General features: G+C 41.4%; 1 protein-coding gene across 1 annotated transcript in view; it reads left to right on the forward strand.

Moving 5' to 3' along the window:
- Positions 1–19,084, forward strand: part of nrxn2a (neurexin 2a) — a 59,397-nt gene that overhangs the window by 25,548 nt on the left and 14,765 nt on the right. Inside the window, exons 10-15 of the mRNA XM_068744848.1 lie at positions 1,850–1,876; positions 4,593–4,712; positions 4,794–5,175; positions 6,692–6,882; positions 7,340–7,513; positions 7,910–8,029. Coding sequence (XP_068600949.1) covers positions 1,850–1,876; positions 4,593–4,712; positions 4,794–5,175; positions 6,692–6,882; positions 7,340–7,513; positions 7,910–8,029 — 1,014 coding nt within the window. The remainder of the gene's footprint in view (positions 1–1,849; positions 1,877–4,592; positions 4,713–4,793; positions 5,176–6,691; positions 6,883–7,339; positions 7,514–7,909; positions 8,030–19,084) is intronic.

A 19,084-nucleotide genomic window follows, 5' to 3' on the forward strand; every position in this document is an offset into this window, starting at 1 on the left:
TCCCTTTGGGATTTATAAAGTATTCTGAATCTGAATCTGAATTTAAAATGGCTTCTCGCTCCCTTTCCTAATTTAAATGTCGCTTCTTCTTTTTTTTCACTTAAAATTCAAAGCACTGTTAAAAATGTTGTTGCTATAGTTAGTGTACAAATTAAATTAAATCGTATCTTATCAAAATGTATTTGATGGGTTACGAGTTATGATAGAGTGTAAAACCGAACATATCAAGAATACTGGGTCTAGACTCTTACATGTTTAAAGATTTAAAGGCTTAATGCCTTTTTAAGCAACTGCTGGAGTGTATATCCTGCCCTCCCTCTCTCTCCATCTGTCTCTTTCTCAGTTCATCCACCGGTCAGGTCCCCTCTGACCATCTCGGCTCTTTCAGCCCTTCAATGACTTGTCTGCAGTTCAAGGAGAAGGCAGCCAGAGACCACATCCATCACTACGATGACATGTTACCACTTAGTCTGCTCACACTGGAGATATTTAGATTCTCTTCACTGAACACAAGGTGCTAGTTATAGACACACCTACCGACAGACAGACAGACATACGCGCACACACACACAAACACAAGAAAGTCACTCTGGTCTCTGGATGTCTGTATCCACTGCTCTGTGATGGTTGACAGCTTGAGAGCACGCCTCAGCCACATAGTTTACACCGATATGTTCACGGGCAGTTGGATAAATCAGTTTCAAAAACCAGATCATGTAAAATGATGAGTGGAACAAAATTATTTATATTGAAAATTGATTTTATTTGTGGTGTACAGAAGAGCATTACATATGTGCTTTGGGGGTTTTTTTTGTCGGTGTAAGGCTCATCGTGGCTGCAGGTTGTGCAAATCGCTCTTTTCCTCCGTATTTGACCTGGTAAATGTTTCACGATCAGGTCAGTAGTTTGAGTTTAAGAGGGAAGCTGGAGGTTTGGGCTTCAGTGTGGAGCTACACTGGTATACTGTTGTACGTTTTAATAAACAGCATCCCATCGACATTCAGTCAGATTTATTGGTCACAATAATATTAGCATCACGGACGTGGTTATGGCTGCACTCTGAATGTCTTTGGCAGAAAAAGCCCTTTTTCAGGCCACAGATTCTTCCAGCAAGCTCATTTCAGATCTCATCTCAAGAATTTCTCTATTTAGCTATCTGTAAAAGTTCCTCAAAATACCTAAATTTATAATTACCGCTTTAAAAATGAGGAAAACAAACTGATCACGTGATTTAGATCTTGAACAATCTCGTGACATCTGATACTTGAGTTGGAACCGCAGATATACATAAGTCGCACGTGAGTATAAATCGCAGGATGAGACAAACTATGAAAACCTTTTTTTGTTTATAGTCCGGAAAATACAGTATTTTTCTGTATCAAATGTCTGTATCCTCAACCACATCTCACTCAGGCTCCAGTTTTTTAATCTGCTTTAGATATTTTTTCTCAGTTGTTCATTTTTCAGCAAATTGGAAAGAAATGCCCACATACCACTAAATGTATCCATTATGGTCATATTAATTTGCTGATACTGAATTTAAGAGACTGTATGAAGTTACCAGTGCACCTCTACTTCTGTGGTCAATAAAACCTTTATTGATCCTAAATTTAATCTGCAGCATTGCCAGACACATGCCGAGTTTCTCCCTTTACTCGTTATTCCTTTTTCTATGTACACCAATGGAGGAAAGGGCTGGTTTAGACTCTCAAGGCTGTCCCCGGGTGGTGGGCTCTGAAAAGCACTGAAATGTCTGCAGAATGTACCTTGAAGGATGTGAAATATTCTCCTCTTTTTAACTGTTTTTTTTTCTTTTTTAATCTCACCATCTCACTCTCTCTCTCACCAGATTGTATCAGGATAGACTGTAATCTCAGTAAGTGTCCCCTATGATTATTTTCTGTACCATACTTTAGAAAGTATGCACTGTGTTCTAATCGATTCATTTATTCTGGTTTACTATTGCGGTAATTCTACTCACACGCACCCTTACAAACGCAGTACAGGGATGAGACTTCACATGGAACAGATAAATGCTCTTCTCTGATATTGATCATTTAATACAGACAAGACTTATGGCTTTAATAATTATAACTATAATCGAGTGCTGATTGAAAGCCTGTTTCCACCCCTCATAAATTATTCATGAATTCTTCAAAAATAAAAACTATTTCCATTCACTTTCTCAAGGTTTTGCAGAGCATGATGAATCTGTCATTATATTGTGTTCATGCTCACCAGAAGGGATGAAAGGAAACTATTTGCAATCCTCTTTGTATTCCAAATCAGAATTCATATTTAGGCATTTATATATATATACAACACAATCACCAGTAATCTATGCTGTCACAGTGTATTTACCTCACTTTTTATTCTAACCATTATCTTGGATGGGTTACTCTATATCTCTGTCATCAAGGTGAGTGGTGTGCATGTGCATTCATGGGGGTGTGGATGTTGGGAGGAAGTGATGTGTGCACGTGGGCTACAGTCTGGAAACCTGCAGGAGAGACATGTATTGACATTCATGCCATAGTTTATCGCACTTAAAAGAAAGTAAAATATGCAGGGAAATATACATATGCAAATAGCAAAGCTGTATATGAAAAAGTGTGGCTGTTATTTCCCTAATTCTATAGCTGTTGCAGAGATTGCAGTCTCTACCAGCAGATGGCATTGTACTATCATGAATTGTCTGTAGAAAAACGTGAGCATCTCTGTATGCACAGTAGTGCCTACAGATCCGTCATACTGTATGTGTACGCTCAACTAAAAGGAGCTTGATGCTGCAGATGTGATGATGGATTCATTTTTTTTATTGAGCCAAATATGTATTTGCAAAAACTACATTTCTCAACATTTTAGTGTCTGAGCATTAGATAGAATTATACACAGTACCATAGACGCATTATGATTTTTAAGTATCATCATTTGACAGCCTTCAGGTGTTAGTTTACAGCTTATTCACTCGATGAAGAAGCCTGATTCCTCATGTAAGGGATCATGCATGTGTTGCATTTTTAGAGCCAGTCCTCCTGAAGCAGCTGCTAGGAAGCTGTCAGTGGGAGGGTAAGACTTATAAGAACAAATGTTCTAATGCTCTTGATGAATTATCTGGAATCTGGGGTATAACACTACGCTACCTGCATTTGAAACGAGGTATTTGTTTGACAAAATCAAAGCATGCTTTGATTTTCGCACACACCCGGCGTATAAAGTCTCAGCTCACTCATGATACTTTCCCCTGTAATTGCAACATGCGTTTGAAGATATCCTTGTTTGAAAATATGAATCAAATTCAGCCTTAAATGAGGATCTGACTGGACTCGGTAGACCCTGCACTTCTGCTGCATGTTCAGAAGTCTCTTTGAAATAAACCTACAATTCAAAGGGTTTACCGCCAGATGTTTAAGTGACCCTGCCTCTCGCCCATTGACTGCTGGGATTGGCTCCAGCTTGGCCCGCGACCCGATAGCGGAATAAGCGGTTAGAAAATGATATGAAATGATATGTTTAAGTGAAAACTTAATCTCCAACCGTTTACCCACAGCAGTATTAGAAATCATAGTCACTGATTATATGAATTTGTGTCCATTTCTATTTACTTGGGCTCATTATTAGCAAGTACGCAAGTCTCGAGTCTTTCCAAGTCAATACTGACCCATCCCAACTTGTAACTTTGCGGTTTGAGTCCTTTAAAAGGTCAGGGTTGTTTTAAAAGCCCTTTGTAATCATATCGATTTATCTGTCTGAGTCCTTGTTGTCCTCGACTTTCAGGGTTAATTTACAGGGAACCGACTTCCCATTTTCAAGTATCTTACAAGAAAATGCAAAAGAAAAAAAAAAGAAATACAGAAGATTAAACTATATAACCCAATATGATAAAGCACAAGGCATTGCTTCATTTCAATCTCAGATAATTCACTTTATTTTCCCTTTCTTTCAAATGCTTAGCAGGTAATGGTGGAACGCTCCTTTGAGAAGCACAGGGAAGATGAACAGTTGCAACTATCCAGCATTATTCTTTCTTTATTCTGGTGGATAATGGCAGGTATCATACAGTTTGTCATATGCGGCTCTGGACACAGTCTCCAGTCGCAGTTTAATTTCCCCGAGGAGAAACAGCAAAGTGTTTGAAAACCAGTTGATGTTTTTCATTTATTGTCCTCTGTACATCTCTTGTAATTCTCCTCCACCCTGAACTCAATTAGACAGACAAACCCCTAAAGGCACTCAGCTTAGGCAAGGCATGGCCAATTAGTTTCCTTAGCGATGCCAGAACTCCTTTGAACCGCCGTGTTGGCATGTTGCATTGGCACTGATTCAGAGTGACGGTGCTGCAGCGGCAGGCTCGTGCACTGTGACCTAATTTGGAGCCAGTAAGAAAAAGGCTTGAGAGTCGTGACGAAATTCAGAAACATAAAGCTGCATATTTGGTTAACCGGTTAAATGTGGTGAAATGTTGGTTGCACTGTGTGTAAGTGAACAATCCTATGTACCCTGAGCAGAGACAGCTTGTTCTGCTGAGAGCAGGAATGTCGCATGCTGTGCTGATGTGGTATGATTGTCACTTGACGCTTTCCTCATCTTAGGCAAGGGACCAGAGGTTCTCCTGGTAGGCGAAAAGCTGAATGACAACGAGTGGCACTCTGTGAAAGTCCTGCGGCGAGGGAAGAATTTGCAGCTCTCTGTGGACAATGTGACCATTGAAGGTATAGCAGAAATGAAGGACCTTTGCTTCAAAGACAAGCTGAGTGGCATTTGTTATTTCAGCTGTATGATTTGTTCCATAGGTCACATGACTGGCGCTCACACCCGCCTGGAGTTCAATAACATCGAGACGGGGATCATGACAGAGCGACGCTTCATTTCTGTGGTGCCCTCCAACTTCATAGGCCATCTGCAAGAGCTCTCCGTCAACGGGATGCTCTACCTGGACCAGTGCAAAAACGGAGACATCTCCTACTGCGAGCTAAACGCTCGTTTCGGCATGAGGCACATTGTAGCCAATCCTGTGACCTTTTTAACTCAGGCAAGCTACTTGGCCTTCTCCACCTTGCAGGCCTATGCTTCCATGCACCTCTTTTTCCAGTTCAAGACCACCAGCCCTGACGGCCTGATACTTTACAACTCCGGAGACGGCAGTGATTTCATCGTCGTGGAGCTGGTCAAAGGGTAAGAATGCTAGGAGTGAAATTGAATCCATATATGGGACTTGAGCTGGGGAGAGAAAAAGGTTATTGAAGAGGTGAACAAATTATTGTGCAATTTATTTTTCATTTGCACAGTACTATCTTTTAGTGCAGCAATATTCATGTTGTAAAACTGAAGCCATAATATTTTTTATTTTTTTATTTTATTAAAGTAACCGATCATGATTCATAATTTGAGTTTGAGGCACTGTAGAGGGACCCAAAATAATTTTAAAATCAATTGATCGTCATAAATAATTTTGTGAAAGGGGGGGGGGGGGGGGGTAGGGCGACGATGGAGGAATCCTGCTATAACAGCCCCTGTGTCATTCTCAAGCGACACCAGCTTATTTGGCAATGCATATGCTCCAAATGTTTTAGTCCTTGTAGGTATTTTTTGTTACAGAGAGAATAGCAGGGAAACAAAGTAAGCTCATGTGATAAGCTCTCACAGAACATTTCTCCAGCAAGCCTGCAGCAGATGCTTACGCAGACAATACAGATGAAAAATGGCTTTCAACACTTTCGTTCATTTTTTTTCTAGCGCGCTGTCTGTTGATCAAATTTAATCTCAAAACGATGGCACGCAGTAAGCATTACAAACGTGCTTTCACATGCATGCAGTTATTTATCAGAACGTCAGCCAACGTATCTGAGCGCTCGCTGTCTCTGTGGTATAGCATCCTAAAACAACATAAAACACATTCACTTGGAGGCTATTTTTCTTTGACGTCATGCTCCAGTATCGCGCTGCTCTGTTCCCACAGTCGCACAAACAGAGGGATTCTGGTCCCTTTTTTTTTTTTTTACTGCATCTTGATCATGCAGCGGTAGGAGAAGGCAATCAATATGGGACAGGAGCCCTGTAAGGCAAAACAACCTGATAACCTAGTTACTGACAGCTGCTGTTTGAGCAGTGTTAGCATTCAATACATTTCTAAACTCGTGATACTGTTTGAGTGCTACACAATGAATTAAATGGGGTGAATTGATTTTAATGTTGTTTGTATCAAGATTGCACAGAATTGCTGGTCCTGTGGGTGGAAGGTATTTGCTTATTATTTATCCGGAATGTTTCTGAGCTCTAGTAGTGATAGCCTCTAAAGCTTCATTACATCCAGTATATTTTAATTTCAGGGTCATATGAGTGTGTTTTGATATGATAAAATAAGATGATGTGATTTAAATGGGCATTGAGAATTCAGTTAATCTGCATATTTCCCATCATCCCACCTACCTAGGAAGTAGCCTGACGTTCATCCTGATCTGCCTTTTCAGTCGCTGATAAATCAGGAATTGGTTAAATGACTTGTATCCTCAGCAGCAGCAAAACAATTGAGCTTTGCACATCAAAGAGAAACATGGTTGTCCATTAGAATCGTTTTAATTATGTAACATGCATTAATCACATAAAAAAATATTTGATCGTCTAATTTTTAAATTAGGTAAGGAAGTAATATTAGATGCGACATAATGTAAATATCTACTTTGTTCTGTAGGTACGTTCACTATGTTTTTGATTTGGGAAACGGGCCGTCATTGATGAAGGGGAACTCTGACAAGCCGCTCAGTGACAACCAGTGGCACAATGTGGTGATCTCCCGTGACAACAACAACGTGCACATCCTGAAGATAGATTCCCGCACCGTCACCCAACACGCCAATGGAGCCCGCAACCTGGATTTAAAAGGTAATCTTTATAATCTAGTGTAAGCGTTTACTCAGAAGACAAAGTGGAGACGGGTTAGGGTTAGGGACCGCACAGGACCTTCAGAGTTAGCCATGATATTCTTTTTTTAGGGGATGATCGCAATGTTTTATTAGGAAATTATTTGGACCTTAAAGTAAAAGTGCATCTGTTGTGGTATTTTATTTATTTTGTTGTATTCTTAACAGCAGTACAAATACTTTATATGACAGAATTATATGTAAATCTCTGTCTAAACGTTTTGTTTGAATTGTTTTATATTGCACCTAATACCATATACTACTCAGTTTAAATGGCCCTATAAGCAAAATACAGTCATAAAATGTTTTTTTCTTCTTATTTTGGTATTAAGTCTGCTGGTTTTACACACCAACACATAATTAGTTGTGAGAAATGATGTGACTTTGTTGGACAGAAATTATCTTCCTGTGTCTCAAAGGTGAACTGTACATTGGTGGTGTTGGCAAGAGCATGTACAGCAGCCTGCCCAGGTTAATAGCGTCCCGGGAGGGATACACGGGCTGCCTGGCCTCTGTGGACTTGAACGGAAGACTCCCTGACCTGCTGACCGATGCGCTCCACAAGGTGGGAGAGGTGGAGCGCGACTGTGGAGGTGAGGCAGGGGTACACGCCGGAAAGCACGGAACACCTGTGGAGCATTCCCGCGATCTTATTTTCATTCCTTTTCCAGCCAGAGGAACTGCTCACTGAAAACTAAGCTCACCTCTGTTGCAGTAATGGCTTTGCTGAATGCTTTGCAATTATTACTTTGGAGACTTTCTGATCAGGTGATATCTGAATTGGTGGAGCAAAAGAGATAAGGGCATTTTCTTTTTAGATGAGGTTTAATAATTATAATAAGTAATAATAACATTCGTCTTTCCGTCGGCAGACGCACTGTATTGTTTGCGTTACTGGGTTTACATGCATGTATTCAATGGTCTTTAGTGAAGAGGCATAAATAGAATGGAGAGCTCCTGGTGTATGTGCTCTCTATTACGCCACGCAGGTCCCAGCACCACCTGCACAGAGGACTCCTGTCACCATCAGGGAGTGTGTCTGCAGCTATGGGAGGGCTTTTCCTGTGACTGCACCATGACTACCTACGGGGGAGCATTCTGCAGTGACCGTGAGTGTGGGTGTATCATGCCTGAACGGGTAGACTAGAGGGGAAAGCCTGCTTTAGTTGAAATATTCCACTGGTCCCTACATAGAGACAATTATGCAAAGCTAAAAACCAAACCAGAAATGTTAATTTTCCAAAATAGATGCAGCTTGAACAATAGCAGTGAGCTAAAGAGTCTTATTTCATATAGAAATATTTTTATTTTCAGCTAATGAAAGTAGACATGCTCGTATGGGACTTAAGGGTCTGTCCCACAGGATTGGTATTTTATGTTTCACTTTTCTTATTTTTACATTTCAGTCAGTGGGGTTTCTTCTCGGTTTACTCACATTCCCGTAGGAGGCTATTGTCTATCCACATTAGCACAATTTATAATTTTTTTCTGGTGGTCATAATGTCTGTGTCCTGGGATACAGAGTTTCTCACTTGTAATCGGTTGCTGCCTCTCTTGACTATCTATTTCTTATTGGGGACCTTCTGACTCATCTCACCTTTCAAATTAATCTCTCCTTATGACTGCAAAGCCACGCAAAAGTGATGCGATGCTGTCAGCAGGTTGCAACATGATGCTCTGTGACTCATTTGAAGCAAATGAGTTTTCTTGCTGGTTAGAAACCAAAACCAATTATTTTCTGAAAGATAGGAAATCAGTGTAAAGAGTTATATGCGATTTATAAAATTATCAAAGCAGTGCGATATGCAGTACATCTATATATATATATATACATAGATGTATATATGGACACTGGGTAAGACATTTAGATATAATGTACAGTGGAACCTCAGTTCGTGAACTTCTCATTTCACGAACAAATTGGTTTATGAACACAATATAGTAATACCGCTGTTTACGAGTGTACCTACTTTTACGAGTCGAAATTCGTTACATTTTATGACTCAACAAACGAGTAAAACATTTTGTCTACATTCTACTCGTCGTGTCGCTGGCAGCGCCACCGCTATGCTGCATGCAGCACCTAAGCCTGCTGTACCTTTTGGTTTACGAACGTTTCGGGTCACGAACGGAGTCAAAGAACAGATTAAATTCCTGAAACGAGGTTCCACTGTACTTTATTCATCCCCAGTGGGGAAGTTATTTTTACACTCGATATATTAAACACACACACAGGACAGAGCGCACACATACTTCACACACAAAGGGCCTGTAGATGTGCAAATAATAGAGAGAAGATGGAATGAAGGGCATCCTTTTTTGTTCACTGTTCATTCTATTTTTTAAACATTGACATGTAGTTTGAGTGTTGTCATTTTAAGGTGCTGACGTAAAGCAATTAATATGCTGCATTAAATACTAATTGCATAAGACACATTGATCGCAGCACATTTTCAAACACTCTGATCTCATTGCAGCTTCCGGTATCAAAAGCCCTCTACGTCCAAAATAATAGACTCAACTTGTACTAGAAGAGTTTCAGACTTATAATAGCAAGAGATTCACATTAAGCTTTCTGGTCCAGCGGTCATGGCAAGTTAAGCTTCATTTGCAGTAGAGCCATTTAGCAGAACTGCAAGAATTGGGTCTTTGTGGTTATTATTGAAATATAGTGTTATGCAGTATTATTTTAAAAGCGAATATTACCCCTTCAAAACTCTGCAGGGGGTTATTTGAGGATAAGGAAGCAATGTTTGCATCTAGTACACAGTGAATGTGTACATTATAGTCCAGGATGCTCATAATATTGCTGCTCAATGCTCACCTTGTGCGCTGTATTTTATGTCACTGTCATCACTTGAAGTTTATGGCAGGTAGTAGCCCCCATCTTTTCAACAGTCTGCTGTGTCCATTCACATCTAATATTGTGAAACAGCCCTTGTTTAACGAAGTAATGCTATTTAGCATATTTATTTTGAAAATGAAGTTTAAAGGTAATATAAAAACCAACTGCACAAATATGAAATGTGTTTTTTTATCTTATTGTTGTTTCTTTGTAAATATAATATATTTCTGTAGATCTATATTACAATTACAAATTTGTGTGACTAAACTCTTAACACTTAATCAAACAGTAAGTTCCCAAATGTTTTTAACGTGACCTTCACTTCAGGTGAAGTCATTTCCAATTATGAATGTGTCCTGAAAGTTACAAGGATAATCCAGAACTGAAGTTCAGACATGATCTTGCGCCCTGGGACCAAGGCTCATGAAAACACCGTGCTGTTCATGAAATGGAGACTTATTTAAAATAGCCTTGTGACTCTAGCTCATAGAGCCAGTTGCCTGAGCCACACTGAGTCAAGCATGTTTCTCAGAAACTTGAACCATGTTTATTTTTAGTCTGACATATTGAATAGATTATAATTGCACTATAATTGATTCTCCTCTTAAATCCTCCAAACAGCAGATGTGAGGGGGAAATATTTAAGCATCCCTGTAAGCATTTCTGATTAGGAATCGCTACCACTGGCACGACAGTGTGTTGTGTATGAGAGAGTGGAGGTGGATGCAGACGCCTCATGTGATCCGATGGAGTCTGAAGGGAATGAGGAGTGACTCTTGTAGGCAAAATGACCAAAATACCCCCACGAGTAAGACTGCAATGCCTTCTTTCCATCTCCTAGTAGCAGAGAGAGAGAGAGAGAGAGAGAACATGAGCAGAGGAGCTATTTAGTGGAATATATTAGTCTAGTCTTCTATTCCGCCCTGATTGCGTTATTGGAATGAGGTCAGAACAGAATCTGTGGCTCTGAAAAATCAGCATCTTAAGCATCCGTGATGCTGAAGGAGAAGATGGATGTGGCGTTGGAGGTTTTCTTCTCAGTCCCAAACCTGGCCACATATCATTTGAAAAGAGCAAGAGGATCACAGATACAGCGCCTCCTTTATTATACCCATTATATTTCTTTGATCAATCAGTCGTGTCTTTGGTGCTTTAAATACTCTTCCAGACCAAACTATTGTGATTATTTTTCAGCCTTTTGTTTATTTTTTTATTAGTTGAGATTTGCATACTAATAAAATGCAGCTTTAAATATGTCATGCATGATTCTGCAGCTTCCCTGTTTGCGCACCGTTTTCCAGACATCTATGAAAATGAAAACATTTGTAGTTGTCTTTTTACATTCCGTATAGGATGACTTTTGCTAAATCTTTCTTCTGTGTGAGTCATATGGATGCATTGAGCTGGAAACTGCTGCCACAGCTCCACGCTGCTACATAAATGGAGATAGGGAAACTCCAGGATTGTGAAATTGACTCAAAGAGCTTGCAGGGTTTTAAAAGCGAAACTGCTGCTTACTTGTAATTCTTTTCCAGAATAGAAATCAGCCAGACTCCTCCTCACAGGTCAATGTGTAATGGCTCACTGCATTTTAACACCTTTCTAGCCATTAAGGCATGAGTGGAAAACTTTGGACATTTGCAGTGATGTGAAGTGACGTAAAACACCTGAAGATATCATACCCCGCAAGACTTATTTTAGCGTCTCTGTCCTTACAGTTCTCACATTAAAGAACAGCATTGTTCACTTATGTGTTATGTTTTAAGGGTTTTTCTATAAAGGGCAGTATTGTGTCATTAATATGCTTCCTGTTTTACAAATGTGCATTACATTTACTGATATGTGTGCTGAAGGAGGGATTTGAGTGCCTTAATTATTTTTTTTTTATTTTACCTTTACCAATCATAATGTCATACATACAAACATATTTATTAAATATACGATGAAGTTGACAGTCTTTCATTTAGCATCGGATCTGTCTGTGTAAAATGTGGTTAATCTTATCTATACACCCTCACAGCACTGGTGTACTGCGAGGTAATATTTTCAGTATTAAGACTGAAGTTGTACTTTTAACTGCTGTTGTTGTACGCAGTAATTTCACACTCTCGTGGGGCATTCAATTTAAATTGGTCACTAATTAGCTCTTTACAAACAGACCCGCTCGCTATTTAATCTACTGAACATTACTTACCTGACCTCTTGCAACCAATGGGTGAGCAGTCACGGATAAGAATAATTTAATGTAGCCTGATAGCTGATTAGAATTCGCAGGACACAGCCTGTGCTAAGCTATATCAAACAGATTTTTTTTTAATTACGAGCCCCGCTCCCGGTTTCAGAGCTGTGACGGGTTATTTCACAATTAGCCACGGCCTCTTATGACTCACACTGCAAACACTGACTTCTGGAGAGGGAGTTCAATCTTCTACCAATGTCACACGGAATCAAAGAGTTCGAGAGAATTAACCGAACATTTATTAAACACGCCTCACCTCCTCTTTCTGTCGGGGAGTTCAAACCAAGCCTCTAAGATCTGAAGTCACTCGCAACTCTGCAGCCACAGTTTGACCACTACTACTTTATTTTTGCTTTATGGGCTTATGATGGCTTTTGCCAGTATTTTGTTTTATATAATATTATTCAGGCTTTGGCTTGTTGGCTTGATTAATTCATGAGCATATTGGAGCTAAATGAAACTATTGGTTTTTCATCAATCAATCCCTTTCCCGGTCTAATACTGCCAAAAGGATACTAAAGACTAAATTGTACGTTATTATTACAATTAGTGGTGATTTGTGGAGCGATATTCCCCAACGTGTGTTAAAGGCCCTCTCCAGTTTTGAGAACGCCATCATGGAAGTGTTCATTTCCAGGTAGAGGCCTCCAGCCCTGCTGGTGACTGTCTCTCTCTGTCCCTCGCTGCATGGAACTATGGCGGGTTCCGCTTGACACCCGGACCATGCAGCAGCTGAGCCCCCAGAAGAATGCTTGTCTATGCTTGCTCCCAGGGATTTGCCAGGGCTTCCCAGTCCCTGCTGCAGGGGCTGTGTGAGAGGAGAACGGTTACATTCAGTTTACATCATGAAAGCTAGACGCACTCACAAGGCGTGTGCAGAGCTTCCCTTCTCTTTGGCTTTGTTTGTGACTTGTCGCAAACACTCAGACACACAGTGACACCATGCTCACTTAAGCGTCACTCATCGGCTGCTCCGCTCATAAAGTCAGATCTTCCACTGTGTTTGGCACGTGGTGAATTATGACCCACTTTAATGAAGAATTTAAGAAGATGTTGATGCTATTGTGGCTTTAATCCCACAGCTTCACATCATTTTGAGGCCAGCATAACATCAGTGACAATTAATTACCAGCGTGATGCTCTGCAGAGGTGCTTTATGTCAGATTAAATGTAGTTGCATAATCTGTCAGCTGTAAACCAGGTCAGCCTGATGCTCTTATTTATTATTACATTTTTAAAGCAGCATGGGACTGTTGCCAGGCTATTGATATCGTTAATGTATGCTAAACTACCTCACTAATAGGGATCAAGTTGAGTCGAACAGAGACACATTACACTCCATGTCTATTTTAAAGGACTAATTATTAGTTTGTCACGAATTTGGGGGGAAAAGAAAAATGGTTTCTGTATGCAGATATGCCCAAAAAAATATATTCAACTTTTCCTCTGCACAAATATACTCCTCCATAAAATTGCATTCCCTTCAAGTCCCTTTCAAAGTATCTTGCATGAAGACAAACAAACAACCAATTGCGCGATTTCATAAACTCATTGACCGAGGTACTAGTGAGGAGTCAACAGTTATCCTGCCAATGATGGCTTTCTTTTGCAGCCGTGTTTGTATGTAGGGACTTAAACATTAAAGTCCTTCTCCATTAATTGAGTAATTTATTTGTCATCATAATTAATTACAATATTATGGTGGTACATGTAATTAGATGAAGGCAAGGAGAAAAAAAGGCAGCTTCTAATGCCAGTAGCCAGAGAGAGAGCACTCCCAGCATGCAACACGCTGCAGACTATACAACACTCTGTTGTCTGTTTCAATATGAGATGGATTTCTGTGCTTACTGTCAGAATTGGCATCTTTTCACTCCGGCCAGACCGACCGGCTGCTTACTGGCTCTCGAAGCCGCCCCTGTGGCCAGATAAAAGCCCATGTGCTAATCCTTCACTTTCCCCAGTCCATTTATGTAACCTAGTAAAATTGAAAAGCAGATTTAATTTATGTAACACAACATAACAAGGCACTCAGAAGGCTAAAATGTTTTGCACAGTGCAATAATAGCCAAATCCATTGTGATTGACCAGGCAAGCAGTGGACAAATAGATAGCAGTGGTGTGTCAGAATTGTATGCAATAGATGCCAGTTATATCAGTGACACATGCATGTGTACAAGTCTAATTTGATTTTTGGGGGGTGGCATACTGTGCCATTCCATTGAGTATATTCAAGTATCTCTAAGGTAGTGGGGTTCATAAAGTGCACAGATAGAACAGCAAAGCTTGTACATCCAGCCTTAACAGAGAGATGTACGTTTCATATGAAGATAATTATAATGCTGCGTTTGACACCTGAAGGACTGTCACACATCGTTCGTATATCCGACAGAAGTGAACTTCCATGCATACGTGTGACAGCCGCATGCTGATCATGCATTAAAGGTTCACTCACACCAGGATGTCAGTCAGTGGGCACACAGGTTTATCTCATTTCACTTTGCTGCTGGCTATAGCGTTTTGGAATTTCATTGTAGAAACTGTGATTTTTTGCAGAATCCTCTTGCATAGTTTTGAGTTCAGAAATTCAGAAAACAATTTAGAAATTGTTTTGCTTTTCTATAGAAAGCAAAACAAGCATAGTATTTGTTGAAGACTAGATGTATGATATAATCATAAATATATCAAGATTGATTGACAAAGTTTGATCATTATACTCCCCTAGGAGTTACCATCATTGTCAACCCTCTGAGACCAAGTTGTTGGATGCAGCACAGATGTCGTTTTTTTCTAATTGCAGCAAGCAACAAAGTGTTTTGTCCTTTTTTTGCCAGCGCTGTCTTTAATGTTTTTATAATGAGCTAAAAGGCAGCGAGATTGATGCGAGCCAACAGCAAAAACTGGGCTTCTTCTGTGGCCAAATATGCTTCTCGTGTTTTTTCAGGCTTACCGTCAAACATAGACTTGAGCAGTGAAGAGGGACGAGAACTCAGCCAAGCAAACGTTGTATCATCTGAAGTGATTACCCATCATCTTCTCAGGTTTCACATTTTGAATATCAAGGCCAAGCCCGTGTTTTGCTGGAGATAGACGGTTCTGCGCCTCTTGCACTTGTATCTTTCGCCAATGCAAGCCGTTTAGGTAGGAATTGTGCTCGTTCACACTCAAGAGACTGTGGCCATTTCCTCTCTTGTTAGCGGCGTCTTTTATGCATTGTAATCATTGCTGCAGCTCACTCCTTTCAGCCGACATGTTGAGGCTACTGAATTCTATTTCTGCACCTGCCATCTGCAGCCAACAATATGCAGCCCACTGTCACATGCAGCGTCTTTTCAGCCAGGCGTGTGCACGGTCTGCCAAGACATCAAAGCGATGAAAATAAAGTGGAGATCCTGTTTAATTAAGGTGTAGCGATGCGGGAGAGTCGCGGGTAAAGCTTTGCCCCCAGACGCCCTGCTAAAATCATTTAGGTCTGAATCTTTCTTGATGTAACTGACCCCCTTTAGCAGTCATGCGTCTCTTATTTTTAGATGTCAGCTCAACAGATCAGAATTGTGTTCTGGTGCTGCTACAAATGTATTTGATGACATTAGCTATGCATTTCATAAATAGTCTTCTGCCAGATTTTTGGTGCATTCAGGTTTTTCATTCTCTTTTTCATGCACCCTTCATGCCAGGATTATTTTAGGTGTTTTTCATTTTTAGCCTAATGACATCAACCGAACATCACATCTGCAGGCCATGCCTTTCAGAGGATGCCTGCATTATGCTTAATTAATCTGAAAGTGCGATGATTAATCCTGCTACTTTACCCCTTGGGGCAAAAATGGATGTCTGTGGAAAAACCTCACACAAATCCTCCTGAGAACAAACAGTGCACATTTAGGTGTTTAAGTATTTAAAACGCTGTCAACATCATCCTGTATCTTGTCACGGGCAAAGTTTGCAGGCTTCTACACTTATATATGTTGTGTACACGGTCTGAATTGCTCTTGAGTGCAAAAGATTATTTGATTATGTAAATGCATTATTATCTTTCAGCCTTCTCTATAATTGGGAAAAATCGTTTCATTGTAGCCTGTAGGAGAATACTGAACCTAAATGCAAATCAATGTCCTTGAGTTGCAAAGAATAGAAGATGGAGAACAATCATAGCAGTTTGTAGGATTGATTGGAGGAAAGCTCAGGATGTGTCAGTAGCAGGGTTGCGTGGGTTGTACTAGGTTACCCCTTCCTCTTTTGTTCAAGGAGCATGGCTTTCATCATGTTAACCAACCCTCAAAGCATGTAACTTTATAAATGCAAGCATCATTTTACTTAACTCAATCAACTGTCTGCAAATTAGTTCCATATCTTTTCTAGGAGTCATTGATGAAACATTTCCTGTGACGAGATTAAACGCACTGATTTTCACATTTATTGCTTTGAATTTGCCTCCAGATGATACCCAAGCAGCGCTCGACATCGCAGCAGTTCTGCTAAAGACATCAACATTTCCTGAGAAGCTCATCAGTGTTTAAAGTCTCCCTCTGACCCAGCTTGAAAGACAGATGGGAGAAACGAAAATCTGATTTTATTTATGACTAATGGACCAATAAGCAAACTTACCATTCCAGAAATGCACTCTCCGTTCCCCCCCCCCCCACCCCCGCTTGAGTAATGGCCCGCGGCGTCTTCTTGTCACTACGAGAGGTGATGCTGCATGGCTTGCCTCTGTCCTCCTGTTTCCATGCGTGTCCTTTCGACCGACTAGTCAATCCCAGCTGATATCTCCATCGACCGTGATGTAGCTGATATCACTGCAGTCCCCCCCCCCCCCCCCCCTTCCTCTCCCTTCTCTTTCTCCTGCAATCTCTCCCTCTCTGTTTCTCCATTCTCTCACTTTGTTGCTCCACACCTGATAATGAGCGCCTCTTCTCAAGTGTCAGCATTTTCTAATTCATTTTACCATTATATTCCTCCCACCCAAACACCTCTGAACTCAGATAGTCATGCATCGCCAGGGCAAAGAGGAGCTTGAGATGGAGCGAGATCTTGATTTTTTTTTCCCCCCCAGAATGCATTAGGCACCATATCCTTTCGCTTCCTTAGCCTCAGGTAGTGAGGCATATTATATCACGTTGACAGGCATTTGCGTTTCCGTCATTCACACACTCTCCAGTTGTTATCATGGCGGCACATCCACGCCAAATATCCTTGTGTTCCTTCTGTAAGAGCTCTGACGGCTCACTTAAATCAGGCTCCGCCTCTGCAGTATGATTCCTACGTGTTACTGCCAGGTCCTGCAAGGCAGTGTGCTGTAAATGTGTAGCATGTGTTTATTCACTTACTGCCTTACTGTTTTGCACCATGGCTGCCTGTTTTCCCTTTCTCTATCTCTTCCTGTCTCTCCCTCCCTCCCTCACTCAATCCACAGACCCCCCCTCCTCACTTATTTGCTCACAGACTTCGCTTTCTCAGATGCAAACACACACACACAAACACACAGAGCGGCGGCGCATGCTGTGCCTCACTGGATCAGAGCCTCTGACGACAGTAGCTATGCCTTTAGAAGGGTTCCTTTATCTCGCACTCATTAGACCGAAACTCCAAGCCAAGATATTTTTTTGCTGGAATCCAGACTGTCCTGGAATTTCACCATCCGGAATTTTGTTACGCTATGTGGGCGCTTTTTAATTAGCATATATTTTTTATTTTTTTGCTGCAGCAGTTTTAAGGCAACATCCCTGTCGTCTGATTCACCTCTTCAGAGGAGAATCACCTGCTCTCCTCCAGAGACAGACACGAGCTGCTGCTGCTGCTGTCACAGTCAGCGTTCCTCACCCAGAGGTAGCGCAGCAGCAGATCCGGACTGGCTAATGGGAGAGGTAAAGGAAAAAGGAGCAGCACGGAGAGGAGAATGCAGCAGGAGTCTGCACTGCATATGAGACTGAGCAGGTTGGATGAGAGTGACGGATCATACGTGCATTTGAAACAGAGACGCTCTGCGCTACGGCAACATTGTGGCGGATCTCCGTCACATCGGAGATTACCATTCCGTGGATTTTCTGCATCTGAGAGAGAGTAAATGAGGAGCCGCTGAGACATTATTTATTTATTTTCTGCATTTTCTCCTTCACCGTGCTGCTGCAGCTGGTCCCTCCTCTCTCTCCCTCTCTCTCCCATCTCTGTTCTCGTCCCCTTTTCCAGACTAAAACGGAGAAAGAGCATTGATTTCTGAATTAGCCTCCGCTGCTGCATCTTCTCATTTTTGACTCTGTGTCCTTTTTGATTAATGAGATGATCCAGTTTCCTACGGACGTGTGTGGCGTGTCCTGCTGCGGTGGAGGGACGCTCTTTTTACTGGGCAGGTTCCGCTCCCCTCAAGCTCCACCTGTCGGCGATGGAGACAGTTCTTGTCCCATGAGGCTTCATCCTGACACTTTTTGTGCCTAAGTGGTCATGGTTGAGCATCGTTCCTGCTTGAAATTATGTGTGGATTCATCCTCATTCTTCATTTGGATACGTATCAATTCTGCATTTTGGATACCCTTGGCTCACTTTCTGGAGAATGTGCTCTGGGATGGTTTTCAGTGAGGTCGTAGCACCGGCTTTGCCTTTCTAGATGTCTTGGCCAAATGTTAATAAGAAATAAGTTGGCCGCGCTCCAGTTTCTTCTACAAGGACATTGATTGGATTTTGACTGCTATCCTGAAACATCTCTTTTATTATTTTTGTCACGATTTCAAAGGATATTTTTCCACTATCTTGTTCCTCCCCACTCAAACTGAGGGATTATGAAACAAATGGGCACCGCTTGTCACTGAGATGCCCTGTGGTCTTCAAGTCAAACTGCCACGTGCCAAACCTTGGCCAGGCTGTCTTTACTGGGCCCATGAGGATCTGATATACATGGGTAGACTCTTTTCAGCAGGCCCTGTGCTCGGACAGAGGAGCGGTTGGTCACGCTTTAGCCTGGGCATGGGCGTGAGTTATTGTACCAGACTAGCCTTCTGGTTCGTGTTGCTCAATGTACTCCCCATCCAGACTGGAACGGCACGCGTGTCTTCTAGTCTCAGCACCACGCACCATGTCCACCAT

The sequence above is a fragment of the Brachionichthys hirsutus genome, chromosome 10 (genome assembly GCF_040956055.1).
Source record: "Brachionichthys hirsutus isolate HB-005 chromosome 10, CSIRO-AGI_Bhir_v1, whole genome shotgun sequence".
NCBI classification, from domain to species: domain Eukaryota; kingdom Metazoa; phylum Chordata; class Actinopteri; order Lophiiformes; family Brachionichthyidae; genus Brachionichthys; species Brachionichthys hirsutus.